The 15,283-nt window shown below is 41.1% G+C and overlaps 1 protein-coding gene across 1 annotated transcript in view; it reads right to left on the bottom strand.

The window, feature by feature from the left end:
• LOC124232998 (tyrosine-protein kinase Tec) overlaps positions 1-15,283 on the bottom strand; it is a 122,866-nt gene that overhangs the window by 31,855 nt on the left and 75,728 nt on the right. Inside the window, exon 3 of the mRNA XM_046649997.1 lies at positions 2,712-2,816. Coding sequence (XP_046505953.1) covers positions 2,712-2,816 — 105 coding nt within the window. The remainder of the gene's footprint in view (positions 1-2,711; positions 2,817-15,283) is intronic.

Below are 15,283 nucleotides of genomic sequence, written 5' to 3'. Positions count from 1 at the left end.
CTCCAAACAGTCTAACTGCTCCGCGAAACTCCCTCACGTCAGCACTGTGAGCTTGTAATTTTGTTAAAGCTTGTTAAAGACCAGCTAATCAGAAGAAAATTAATCCAAATTCAGAGTTTTGATAACCAAGACTAGATATATTACTGAGCTAACTCAGGGCATTTGTATTTCTATAAGAAATTTTTAGAAATAGCAACGTAAGCTCAAATAATAAACGTCTACATCTGGCGTCTCAGGTAGTTTGGCAGGCTGCCAGGTGAGACATCTGGGGCCCAGGATCCTTCCCTCAGCAAGTCCCGATGGCACCTGTAGGCCACCTCCCATGTCTTCCATACGGACAGCTGACAGTGACAGAGAGAATCTGGGGAGCCTTGTTTCTTGTGTGTCTCGCATCTTCTGTGAGTCAGCCTTTCACAGGAGAGGCTGTCAGGGAAGGAAGAGCTCTGCAGACCTTGAGGCACAGAAGCCATTTCAACAAGGTGGAAATATACTCTCCTTTGGTAACACTGCTAACTTACTAGTTACCCGCCCTGCTATTTATATCTTCATTCACTCATTCATTTATCCAACAGACTTTTAATAACAGTGTGCTGTAGGAAAAACAGCACAGATGTTATATAGACACACAGATCTGGGTTCAAAACCCAAGAAAGAAACGCCGGCTTCTGGGGAACTCCTGGCTGCCACCAGAAACGATTCATCCAAGAAAGCAGTGAAGTGGTACCTCACCAGGCAGCCAGTCCCTCCCTATGCTCTCTGTCCCTTCCTAGGGCTAGAACATGCTGGAAGAGGAAGCAACCTTCTTTTTTCTTTTGGTGTCTTCTGAAAATGTCTTCTACTTGTTTTTTTTGAGCCTGCATCTGAAGGTGATGCAGACTTTCACCGTGAAAGTGGGACTAGAATCCAGACTTTCTTAAGTTAAGTCAGAATAAGAGAGGATATTTTTCATCTTTCAAATCTTGCTGGTTTAAATTACGTAGTTAAAGCTCAAGTTTACCTCTTCTTAACTTTTAAGATTGCTTTTTAACAAACGTCCTCAACCAGAGCAGGGAGTGGCTAGGTGCAGCGAGGGGTCATGTGCTAGCTGCTGCAAGCTCTGGGATGGCGGGGGCCAGCTCTGCACTCCTGAGTCCTCAAGGCTTGTGTGCGGGATGCCACACCTCCCACCGTGGGAGTGACAGGAGCTGAGGACGTGTTCTAGGGAGGCTTTTCATTCACAAAATGACCTTGCACAAGTTGTTTAACATCTGTGAGCCTCAATTTCCCCAGTCATAAATGAGAATAGTATGGTATTCATCTCCCTAGTCTAACACGATCATTGCAAGGAAAAAAATGGAATAAGGTAACCTTTTAAAAAAGTATGGCTTTAGGGCTGGCCTGGTGGCGCAGGAGTTAAGTTCACATGTTTCACATCGGTGGCCCAGGGTTCCCCAGTTCGGATCCCAGGTGCGGACATGGCACCGCTTGGCAAGCCATGCTGTGGCAGGCATCCCATATATAAAATAGAGGAAGATGGGCACAGATGTTAGCTCAGGGCTCATCTTCCTCAAAAGAAAAAAAAGTACGGCTTTATATATAATGCTAATATATTCTGCATCACAAGCAGCCTTTTAATCTCATTTCTGCTCAAGGAGCTCACTCCTGCCCTTTCTCAGTTTCTCAAGTTCACAGAGAACACCTCATCCCACTTTTTTCAGTCTCAATCCCCACTCCTTATCCTGACTTTTCTGTGATAAATCTGAGTAATAGCAAATTAGGTCTGGGGTTTACATACTCTGGGTGTTGGCAGAATCTAACAGACCACAGAAAGAAGAAGCTAATGTTTCCACCAACACTTAAACTGTTCATGAAGAAAAGTAATTATTATTAAAGTACAAATGAACCTAAAAATCAACTACCGCATGATCCAGCAGTCCCATTTCTGGGTCTCTATCCACAGGAAATGAAATCTGGATCTTGAAGAGATATCTGCCTGCCCCTGTTCCTTTCAGCATTATTTGCAATAGCCCAGATATGGAAACAACCTAAATGTTCATCAACAGATGAATGGATAAAGACAATGAGGTGTGTATATATACAATGGAATATTATTCATCTTTAAAAAAAAACAGAAATCTTGCCATTCACAATAACATGGATGAACTCAGAGGACATTATGCTAAGTGAAATAAACCAGACACAGAAAGAGAAATACTGCATTATCTCACTTACATGTGGAATTTAAAATAGCCAAACTCATAGAAGCAGAAAGTAGAATGATGGTTGCCAGGGGCAGACAGGAGGGAGAAATGGGGGAGATGCTGGTCAAAGGGTACAAAGTTTCAGTTATACAAGATAAATGGGTTCTAGAGATCTGACGTACAGCAAGGTGACTGCAGCCAACAATACTGTACTGTATACTGGAAATCTGCTAAGAAGGTAGACCTTCTTAAGTGTTCTCACCACAAAAATAAAAATGGAAGAAAACGGTAACCAGGTGAAGTGATGGATATGTTAACTTGATTGTGGTGATCATTTCACAATGTATACATAGATCAAACCATCAGCTTGTACACCTTAAATATATACAATTCCTGTGTCAATTATACCTCAAGAAAGACGAAAAAAAAATTTAAATCAAACAACAAAGCAATGACAAGAAACTATGATGTCAAATAGTAAGCATGACTAAAAACCCACAGTTATACTGCTGCAAAAATATGCCAGCTCACCTGAAATGGATATTTATTTTGACAGGGAATGACACCGTCATCATTCTTCACTATTTCCACACACTTGATTTTTGAAACATCAATAAATCCCTTTCTGTATTTTTTCTGTTAAAAGAAAAAAGGGGGGGAGGGAGAACCATTACAATCACAAGATATTAAAAAAAAATGTTATTAATAGTAATATTTGTTAATGAAATCCCCGATTCAAAATATTACTATTTCCGTAATAATTATCTAAATCATGGCTCCCTCTACTGTTAAAATTGTTCAAAATACTAACACTGTGAAGACAGTAATCAAACTAATTAAGTCCTTTAATTTCTAAAGATGTTCTGTTCCTTCCCCAAAAAACCTCTAGAACAGAAACGGATTCTCTTTTATTGTCACCTTCCCCATCACACATACGCCTTACCTTCTTCAACTTCTTGATGACAACCCCCCTGAAGAAAACATCAAAGTCCAAACCAAGCAAACTTCCACGTACTCCATCACAGCCACACACTCCAGCCGGTTACATCTTCCCCTCCAGCACACAGAACTCACGGCGTTCACACTGAAGCCTCCATTCACTCTCTCTTATTGAATGCTCTACTTTTCCTCCCTGTCGCCCTCCCTCCCTGCTCTCTGCAAATTCCCCTGCAGGAAGTAACCAATGACACATGAAGACACCCCTCCCCAAATCAGCCACACCCTCCAGCACAGTAATCTTACCTCTGAGAATTTCTCCCAGGGAAAAATCCAAAAGAATGCAAAGCAGTATGTGCAAAGATAATTTGATACACCATATCCATTAAAAAGTATTACAAACACAATGTAGAAATAAAAATGTTTACTGAATAATAGTAACTGATGCGTTCCACTCAAAAAGCTGTATAAAGGCTAAGGTTACATTTTTGAGGTGGGGTAGATATTTATATGATAAAGAGCAGAAGAGAAAGTAGAGAAATGAAGAATGTTCTAGTATTTGGGGTGACCCAGCCATTTCCTGGCCCTGGTCATTCAAAATTGCTTCATCTAATACTTTGAAATTCCCTTCTGGCCACAACCTTTGGGACCCCTACACTGCTCCCAGGAACCTGCTCTGCATCTTCACTGTCACCATAAGACTTTCAGACCTGCCGACTCTCCCAGGCCGTCAGCTCCCACCTGATACCTGACTAGACTACTCTGGCTGTCATTTCACCAGTGCATCCTCTCTCTCTTGCACACACACTCACACTCACACACACATCCCATACTCCCTTGACATGTTTGTGAGTCCCCAGTTCTATCCACACCTTCCCCTATTCCTGCACACCTGGCTGCAGAAGGTCACGAAACAATCCTGTCTATCTTCTCTGTGCTCAGCCAGGCCTTCACTGCTGCTCTCCTTCCTTCTGTGCCTTCATGGAGACCACCAGTCTCATCAGCTCTACAGTCCCTTCCCACTCCCCTGGTCCAGTGGACAAGGTCCTTCACTACTTTATGGAGAAGCAGCAGCCATCTCATGAACACACTCCCAACTTCTTCCTTCTGCAGGTCAAAAGCACCCTAAGTTTTACCCTTTTTCCTTCTCTTTCATCTTGTGTTGAAGAGAAAGTTAAAAGGACACAACAGTTAAGACATGGTAGCTGGCACTTAACAGACGTTATTTCATTTTATGCTCACAAAAGTCTCCCCACTTTACAGATGAGGCACTGCAGCCCAGACAAGTTAAATAATCTCCCCAAGGACCCCAACTGACCCCAAAGCCCACCAGACCCCGGGATGCCTCAGCTGCAAACAGGTGACAGAATTATTGAAGCCAAGTCCCCAAGGGGGCAACAAGGATTCTGAGCATGGACTGAGCTTCAGCCAGGACAGGAAAGGGGACATTCTCCGTAGTGGTGCTCTTCCAAGGCATTTACTTCTCTGCCTGTAGACACATTCAGGCCCCTCCCACCCAAACCAAGAACCCTTCTTGTGGCCCCGCGACTGCCCTAACTCTTCTCTTCCCTTCCTGAAAACGATTACACCTTCAGCCTTCATTTCCTTTCCACCCACTCCTTCTTAACCACTTGCAATCTGCCTCCCACCTCACCACAGCCTGCTAACGCCACTCTCAAAAACATCATCAGTGACCAAACCTGGTGGTCTTTGCTCAGTTTCCACCCGCTCAAACCTTTATGAGGCATTTGAGAGTGCCGACACTCTCTTTTCCCTTAGTGGTCTTGATTTTGGGTCATTCTGGTTTTCCTTGTCTCCCTTCCCCTCAGTTTCCCACTGGACAATACCTATAGTTTCACACAGGACTATATTCCTGAGCATACGGTCCAAATATTGTGCCATTTAATCTTCACAGCCACTCTGTGAGAGAAGTAGTATTAGACACATCTTCCACAAGGAAGAAACTAAAATTAAGTACCTTGCCCAAGTTTACCTGTGGGCGAGACATACACAGTAATTATTTATTATACAATGTAGTAAGTACTGTAATATAAAAAGATAGTAAGAGAACATAGAGGAACTAAGGCTTAAATGACAATTTCAGAAAAGAAATTCTGATACATGATAGGAAATGAACAGCACATGCAAAGAAAAACCTATTCCAGAATGACCTCAGTTGCCTCATCTGTAAACTGGGAATAATTATAGTATCTACTTCATAGATACTATTACCTAGTTATGAGAATTAAAATGAGAGTATTTGCAAAGTGCTTAGAAGAGTATCTGGCCTGTAGCATGATATCTCTAAGTGTTTGCTACATAAATAAATAAGTAACAAAAAAAGATCAGTGTGGCTGAAGCACAAAGTACACGAGGCAGGATGGAAAGACCAGCAGGGACCAGCTTGTGAAGAACCTGGTGCAAAGTGTTAAGAGGTCTGGTTAGACAGGGCCACCCACCCTGGTCCTGGAGCCTGCACCCTTAATGGGCAGACGAAATTGCCAGAGCATCATCCTCCTGTTAACAAGCCACACATGTTCCTTATAGAAACCTTATAAAATACTAACAGCACAAGGAGAATGAAATAACCCTTACTCCCCCAACCCTGAAGAAAATCACTGTTGACCTCACGGAGTTTTCAGACATTGCTCTCAGGGGTCATTTATCACCAGCCAGCTCACTTAGCCCTCAAGCAGCAAGTTATAGTCTGCTTCCAAGATGCCCACCACCTGCCCCTGCTATTAAAAGCAGCTGTTAGATGTACATCAATCTATACAGGAAAATTCGGGATGACTTGTGTACTGGGTTGGCTTATGTCCCCTAAATTCGTGTTCTGTATTATAGTCTATATTCATGTACTGTACTAATATTTGGGCTTATTAATCCAAATATCTTGCTCTGAAGTTTGCAAATAAAGGTTCAAATTGAAGTTGCTCATTCATTATTCTATCTATCCCATCACGGAACACTGATCAAACACCAAGCACAGAGCTACGTGCTAGAGCTTCAAAGTCACAGAAGGGGGTTGACGGTCTCCTCAAGAGGAGTTCCTAACACCAGGGTGGGGAAGGGGAAGAGGGGAATGATTCATAATCAAATAATGACGAAGTCAGTGAGCTCAAGGTGTGCTACGGAGTGGGGCAGTGGTTGGGCCAGGAGTCGGGCAAGTTTCAGGGAAGGAGGTGACATTTTGATTGGGTTTTTACAACATAAGTAGGAATTCTTCTGTAGTGAAAGTGGAGATGAGAGTTCCAGGCAGCAAAAACAACAAAGCTCTGATTTAGGGAACAGAAAGAAATTCACTATGGCCAAAGCTCAGGGTGGTTCAGAGGAAGTGAAGGAAATGACTCAAAAGGTTATTTGAAACCGAATCAAGAAGATGCTTATATGCCAGACTTAGGAGTTTGGATTTATCCTGAGTGGTTTTAAGTGGGGAATGAGGAGGGCTGGGTTGAGGTGTGTTTTTGAAAAAATGATTATTGGGGCCGGCCCGGTGGTGCAGTGGTTAAGTGCGCACGTTCTGCTTCTTGGCGGCCCAGGATTCGCCAGTTCAGATCCCGGATGCGGACATGGCACCGCTTGGCAAGCCATGCTGTGGTAGGCGTCCCATGTATAAAGTAGAGGAAGATGGGCATGGATGTTAGCTCAGGGCCAGTCTTCCTCAGCAAAAAGAGGAGGATTGGCAGTAGTTAGCTCAGGGCTAATCTTCCTCAAAAAATAATTATTATTATTAATGGCAGTGTAACAAATGGGTGGAGACAGAGAGGCTGGCTAGGAGACTGCTGCAGCATTCAGGCGAGGGCTAATGGGGTTGTGAACCCAGTCAATGGCAGTAAGCAGGTGAGGGAAGCAGGGAGGCCAGAGTCTTAGGAGGCAGAGGCCACACAACTTTGGGAGCAGTGAGAAGTGGGGATTAAGAGAGGAGAAGGAGTCAGGGAGCCTGAGGCATTCTGAGTTAGAGCAACCAGTAGACACGGATACCATGAACAATAACGAACACAGAAGAGAATCAGGTTGGAGAAGGCAAGGTTGGGAACTGTTGTTTGAGTTGACCGTTGGACAACCAGGTGAAAATGTATGAAAAGAATTGAAAATATGGGGCTCAAACTCAGAAATGTTTAGCATTTTCTTTATAGATAAAGAGAATCCTTCTTTTCAAGACACATATATGGTATATTCAGTAGAGTCTTTTTCTAGCCACACCTGGGGGTAACCCTGGGAGGCAAAGCAGGGACAAGGAAGAAGAGGTTTGCAATGATTGAGAGACTCGTCAAAGGGAATCCAGAGTCACCGGAAGCACCAGATGCCCTCTTAACACCTGGTCTCTCAACACCTGGTCTGCACACTTTGCTTGTTTTTTCTCCATTTAGACTATTTAGAATTTCTTCAATAAGGAAATTACTTCGTGATTACTGAAGTATGCTATATATTATTGTCAATATTGTGGCCCCAGGAGAAATATCTAAAGTCATTACTTTTTTCATGCAAAGTTTCCCTTCTATTTCTATAGACTTCGCCCTGCCCACTAGACTGAAAAATCACGATTAAGCTGAGACCTCCTCTTACTCATCTTTGAATCCTCCAGGTGGAGAAGACTGCCTGGCACTTAGTAGATGTTTATTAAAAAGTGTGCTGAGCCAGTCTGAAAAGAAGGATGAGTGACACTGTGTGTGTGTGTGTGTGTGTGTGTGTGTAGGATATATACTTCTCTTCTCTTTCACATCCTCTGTATATTTCACAAAGCTTGAAAATGAGGTAATCCTGGCCACTTTACACATTTGTAAACCAGCATAAATGGGGAAACTAGACAGAGGGATGAAATAAAACTTGCTTAAAACCACACATCAACTGAGTGGAGAACTGGGAGTTAGACATAAGAGAGCCTGTCCCACCTGCAACTAGGATATACAACTATCCACTGAGGGGGCTTCGGGGAGAAGAAGAAAACAAAAAAAAGAGATCCCATCCCTCGGCAAGTCTTACAAGGTATGCTGTTTTTCTTTCATTGCCAGAATACTCAGTATTTTTAAAATATCAATATTGATCCTAATTTAATAAAATTATTTTTTTTAATGTATATAAATAACCAGGGTTGGCCCCATGTGAATCTGGGACATTTATCTTCAGGACACCCGCATATCCTCCTTCCACACCCTCCTCCCTAGGCATCCTGAGTCTCCATTATGCACAGTGAGAGACCTAAAAGAACTTCCCGCCAATATTCCAAATGGTCCCTCCCTTTTCCCCCATCACAACTTTTGTGTGATGTGGCTATTCCCAGCTGCCTGCCACAGAAGAATTTCACTGCAATGGGACCTCCGGTAGGTAGCACAAGCCTTGGAGACAGGCAGACCCTGATTCCAGCCTCTGTTTTGCCACTTAGAAGTCGGATGGCCTAGGGTAAGCTCTGTCTCCACTTAGTTCCCTTGTCTGTAGGAACAGGATACCACTACTCACTTTGCTAAGCTTTTAGCAGGAATAAAGATAATGTACATAGGTGCTTAGTACAGTGTCTGGCACATGGAAGTCACTCCCTAAATGGCAGCATTTACTATTAATTAGCTTTCACAGTAATCCTGGGAAGTTGTTAGGAAACTAAGCATCTGAGAAGGTATGAGATTGTCAGAGGCTGGGCCAGAACTGAACCCAGATCTCTCAAAAGATGAAAGCTTTTATCTGACACCAGGCCTCTCAAGCTTGAAATTTCTGACTCTTATTATAGAAAAGAAAATTATCTTACGTCAAAATCTAACAGTTATAGAGCACTCACGATGAGCCAGGCACTATGTTAACGTCTTCAATGGATAACTCAATGAATCCTCACAGCATTATAAAAACTGTTGTCACCCCATTTAACAGATGAAGACATCAAGACTTGGAGAGTATAATTAACCTGCCAAAAGTCACATAACAAAACAGGATTTGAACTCTGTCTGTCTAATTCCAATCCTGAGTGCCACATACGCTTGAATAACTTGATATCATTTAACTAAGTACAAACTAGGTGGAAATCTCTGCTCATAGCTGTTAACAACTATAAGACCAAAGCAGCTCACAAATTAGATCCAAATAAAGTTAGACAACAAATGAGATTTAAATTAACAACATTACTTGACTGTGATGGATGGGGCGTTTGCTGGAACAGAATCCCTCTCCCGAAGCCAGTTGTTTCTATATCCACATGCTCGCATTACTGTGTGCCACGTGACTCCGTCTTCCACCTCTTCTCTCACTTTCAACTATGGGCACCTCTGTTGGCACACACACTGCCATCCTATCATCAGCCTCCATTTGGCACCACTAAATTGTCTAGTGTTCACTCAGCCTCTGTTCTTTCTCAAGAGGCCACAACAATTAAAACAGATCATAAATACAAACCCAAAGATGGGCTCCTGGCATGACATGCTTAATGACAAGAGACCATGCAGAGAATACAGACAAAAAGCAAATATTTTATATGTATACATACAGACACACACATACCCTATATTGCTGGGGGGGGGGGACGGTGCTATGAAATAGTGTCATCAAAGTAAGAACCCAGAATTTACAATTCTTAGAACTTGCAGTCTTCGGCAGACAGACAGCACCAAAACTTGCTGTTAACATTCATTGTTCACTGCGTTCCATCATAACAATTCCTTCATTCAGCCTCATCTGTCAAATGTTGATTCCCGCTTCCTTCCACCATCGACAAGGCACAGACACCGAAGGGCCATGATGGAGATTAGAAAGCACACAATTTCTTGCCCTTAAGGAACTTAAAACCAGACATTCGCTAAAGGTTAGGAGGAACAATAATGTTTTGTTTTGTTTTGTTTTTAAAGATTGGCACCTGGGCTAACAACTGTTGCCAATCTTCCTTTTTTTTTTCCCAAAGATTGGCACTTGTGCTAACAACTGTTGCCAATTTTTTTTTTCTGCTTTATCTCCCCAAACCCCTCCTGTACACAGTTGTATATCTTGGTTGCACATCCTTCTAGTTGTGGGATGTGGGACGCCGCCTCAACGTGGCCTGACGAGCGGTGCCACGTCCGTGCCCAGGATCCGAACCCCGGGCCGCCGCAGCAGAGCGCGCAAACTTAACCACTCGGCCACGGAGCCAGCCCCAACAATAATGTTTACAATGAAAGTTCAGATGGGTCAAAACTGAAAGGCTAAAGAGTTCCAGTCAACTCTCGAAAATGAAAGAAAGAAAATGACACAATTCTACTAAAAATCTCAAACGAGCCAAAAGGCCTATTCTATACACAGGAGCAGCTCTTTTCACCTTCAACTCAGAACAGAGTTAAAAGAATGGGCCTCAAGTGCTGTAGGACATGTTAATCAGGAGAAATAAGGAAACCTCAGGACTGATCTGGCATTTTTCTTGTGGCTACTGGGAATAATTTTGATGTAGATTTTTCTGGCATCAGGAGAAGCAGAATAAACAAAATTTAAAGTCATTTCCAACTTGGTGATTCTATGATAAAATGTTCCCTCTTTACTAAGGACTAAATTCTAGTGAAAAATGAAAGGAAAAAAAAAGAAAAAAAAAAGAAAAACTTGACATGCTAATATTTTTTTCCTCCCTTTTAACCAGCTCATAATAATAACTGACATAGGTGCTGTACATTTTGTAAAGTGCTTTTACACTAAAAAAAAAAAAAAGCACTTTTAAATCAAGAAGCTAGTAGTTACATACATAAGCATGGTTTAATTCTGAAGATTATAGTGTTTAACATAATATCCAGGAAAAAAACAGAATGTTGAAAAAAATCTCTATAAATTATAAGGAATCTGAAAGCAGAAAATTCCAGTCCTGAAATCACAGAATAATTTTCACATAAGATTGTGCTGATGTAGGCAATTACAACGTTTCCGGAGATATTTTTTCACTATATTTAAAGCTAAAGCTTTTTTTTCCTGAGTGGTCATTTCCCCTTTTTCTATGCTTCTATATTTTCCCAGCTCCCTTTTGTGGCCCAACGGCACATCTAGAAACTATTACCAGGTGAATTTTATTACAGTTGAAAGCAAAACTTACTATAACACATGTGCTTTGAAATAAGTCTAAAAGTGATTTACCTAGTTTAACTCAAAATCAGTAAAAATTGGAATGACTTGTATAGAAATAAATGTATAGGGATCCTTTCATAAATTTTACGTAACAGACTTCTGAATTCAAGGAATTTTAGAATTAACAAATTTAATCCAAAGGTTATAAATCCCTTGGAGCAGAGACAATACCAGTGACCATAGATTGCCACATCTTCCTCCTCTTCCTGGGTGCCCAGCTGCACTGCATTTCCCATCTCCATGCATTTAGGTGAGGCCACATGACTGAGCTCTAGTCAAGGGAGTGCATGTGGAAGTGATGTAACACCACTTCCTGTCCTCCAAAACATGGACCAAAAGACAATGGACTGCTAACGGGTACAAGATTTTTTTGGGGGAGGTGATGAATATGCTCTAAAATTGACTGCAGTGATGGCTGCACAACTCTGTGAACATACTAAAAACCAGTGACTTGCACAATTTAAATGGATGAATTGTATGGTATGGGAATTAGATCTCAATAAAGCTGTTTTTAAAAACCAATAAACAAACATAAAAGACAATGAAGCTATTAGATGGAAGGAGCCTGGATCCCTGAGTCACCATGTGGACAGTAGTTATACATAATATGAGCAGGAAATAAACTTTCTATTGTGTTCAGGCATAGGGTTTTTGGGGACTTTATGTTAAAGCAGTTAGCTACCTTGAGTAATACATTCTTGAACAAGAAGACCCCCCATCTTAGCTACTCAATACTTCAGATTCCTTATATATAAAGGGCACACACTGAACTAAATCAGTATTTCCCAAATTATGCTACAGTGGTATCTGAGGTGGTTTTAGGGGGAACTCGGACAAACATTTGTTTTTATTGTATTTAGTTTTATAGTTACCTTGTAGTAATGGTTTTCTATTTACTGATACAGTTTCCTTTCAACATAAGTGTATTTAAGGGAAAAAATGTGAAGTTAAGGGAAAGCACAGTACTTTACAGATGGTACATATATGTGTCACGATCATGTAAGCAGTATACAGAATGGCCAAAGGGTGGACAAGACTGGGTTATATTCTCTCTGTTTATTTCAAATTCTAACACTCCTTGATTTTTGTTATTGTGTACCTGTCACTGTATTCCCCCACCACCTGGCCTGCCTGGCACAGCTCCCACTACGTGAGTCAGGCGTACAGCGGGGTTATTGACTTGTGTGTGTGACAAGATTCCATGCACAGGTATGCATGCAGCTAAAGCCCCATGAATGTGACCCATGAGGATTCTCAGCCACCTCTCCTCAGAGACCAGCATTCCTGCACAAATCCCACAAGCCTACTTGTTCCCACCCCAACGAAGTTTCTGATTCCTTACTGATAAGAAGACACAGAAAATGCAGAAACAGAGAATGGATTTTTGTGGCAACATTTGGCTTCTGGGGCACAGCTTCCACCTGGACATATTTCCTGCCTAGACTGATACACAGGGAAACGTTTTACTGGGAAACAAGAACTTACATAAAACTCAGGGTTGGGCTTGAGCTCTGAAGCTGCAGCATAGGTACAAAACGATTAGATTCCCTGGGGTGAACTTAAATATATTCAATCAGAGTGTCTGAGTTAACCCGTATTTGAATAATAAACATAATACGCAACCTTAATTGGCACTGTGTGCCAGGTACTATCTCATGGAGTTACACAAATTAGCTCATTTAACTCTTCCAATAACCACCCCACCTCTGCAAAAATGCCAAGAGCAAAAACACCTGTGGGAAATCACGGACTGGGTCACAGTGGCAGAGAAGGTTCCCACATGGCAGATCTGTGAGGGAGGACAGCCCCTGACCAGTATCTAGTATGCAAAACGCCCACCATATGCTTACACACTGAGCTAGACATCATGGAAAGTCAGGGTGCTTACCACCATGACATACTTTAATATTTAGGTCTGCAAGCACGACACCATGGAAATACTTCATTCTCTTAGTAACTTCCTGTGATTAAAGTATATATGCAAATATCTGGAGCCTTGTTTCATATGGTCTGAAACGTAGGTGAGTGTTTCATAACCACGAATTGTCCAGTTTTTAAAACATAATTCTGTTAATTGCTACACCGAAACACTAAGCTGTCATGAAGCCAACTTTTAAAGAAATAGAAGCCCACAAAGATGCCTTGTACACTAGATTCTGACTAATTTGTCACCCTCAGATTTAAAAAGCCCACATACTTCCAAATGTTTGTAAAATGTTCTCCCCAGGTTCATGTGGAATCTTACTGAGAGAGAAATTCCTCTGTAACTCCAGGATTTCAGGCTAGTGGGATGTCAGAAGCCTCTTTAGCAAGAACTAAAAAAATAAGGGATATACCCTCCTACCTGCAAAGACCTTATAATCTAGGTGGGACATAAGACATGAACATCATTTTGATGCCTTAACAGGCCTAATGAGGTTTCCCAGCCAAGAGTTATTTAAAATTGCAGGCAAGAAATAGAAGAGAAATCACAGACAACGCATTATCTGTGGGTCTGCTGGATCTGCAGAGGGCCAAACAGCCACAAGTCCAAGAGACAACGGGGTGGTTCCACTGGTAAAGAAAAAAGGGACTGGACATTTCTGTCTACCTGCGAACTCTCCCTGACAGGTGACTGGAAACAGAGTGGCCAATGCAAGTGATGGGAAGAGGACAAAAGTTTGCTTTAAATATAAAGTCAGAGGTTATTAGGAAAGCAACTTGTCAAGTTGATTAACTTTTAGGGAAATTTGTGTGAATAATGTACAGAGCAATTGGCGATACTGCTAGAATCTCTTTGCCTACATGGACTTTTTTTTAAACTTATTGAACATGCCACAGTTATTCTGAGTATTGTTTCAATGTTTGAACATAGCAGAGTCAATGTGTCCTAATGGTTGAGAGAACAGCTTCAGTGTCAGGCAGACCTGCGTTTAAATGCCAACTCTGTGGCCCCATGCAAATTAATTAACCTCTGTTGGTCTCTATTTCCTCCCTCATCTGTAAAATGGGGATATGAAAATAACCTATGCCCTAGATTATTAAGAGGATTAATTGTCATACAATCATAGAGTACTCAGTACATATCTGGCCCATTGGAATCACTAATATAAGTTTTTTAGTGTAACTGTCTTTCTCTTTAAATTTAAGATTTCTAAAATTTTTCAGCATTTAAACTCTTTTTTTCCCATAAATAGATCTTTAATTTTTTTCCACACTATATCCTCTAACTTTGTTACAGAATTCAACAAGAAAAAGGATTTAATAGAGAGATCTTTTAACTATTTTACTGGCTTTTACACTGTTTCTTTAGGTAACAAACCAGTACTTCCTTACTTTCTCCTTAGAGGAATTCAGTAAATACTCCGGGAACTCAAAAAATACAGGAGTAGGCAATTAAGCTTGACTTTAGTGCACAAAATATCATAGAACAAACTAGAGAAAAAGGACAATAGCAGAACCACTCTCTCTTGAAACAAAATAATATTTTCAAGACCTATTTTTAAAAGTAATTTAGTCTTATCTATCAATTACCATAGAAGCAGAGGAAAAGGACCGCAACTTCTTAGGACAATATTTCCTGTGCATCTACTATATGCTAGATAATGTGCTAAGCATAAAAAATGTGAAGATTAAAAAATATGGCCACTGTATTTACCCAAGAGAAATAAAGGCACCTGACCACACAAAGACTTGTACAAGAATTTCCGTTGCAGCTTTATCTGTAATAGCTAAAAACGGGAAACAACCCAAATGTCTATCAACAGGTGAACGTTTAAACAAATTGTGGTATATCCATACAATGAATACCTCACAGTAATAAAAAGAAAGGCAATATTGATAGAACAAAATGGATGTATTTCAAAATAATATGTTGGGTGAAAGAAGCTAGTCTAAAAAGAGAACATGCTGCATGAGTTTGTTTATTCTAGAAATCTAATACAAGCAAACTAATTTCTAACATCGAAAATCAGATCAGTGATTACCTAGGGATGGTGGGAATGAAAGGGGAGGTTATGAATCACAAAAGGGAACGAGGAAATTTAGGGGGTGACGAATATGTTCATTATTTTTATGGTAGTGATGGTTTCACAGGTGTCAAAACTCATCAAATAATAAAATTTAAATAT

Source organism: Equus quagga, unplaced genomic scaffold (assembly GCF_021613505.1).
Source record: "Equus quagga isolate Etosha38 unplaced genomic scaffold, UCLA_HA_Equagga_1.0 146_RagTag, whole genome shotgun sequence".
Taxonomy (NCBI): Eukaryota; Metazoa; Chordata; class Mammalia; order Perissodactyla; family Equidae; genus Equus; species Equus quagga.
The sequence above is the reverse complement of the archived record's forward strand: the minus strand, read 5'-3'. Positions and strand labels throughout refer to the sequence as shown.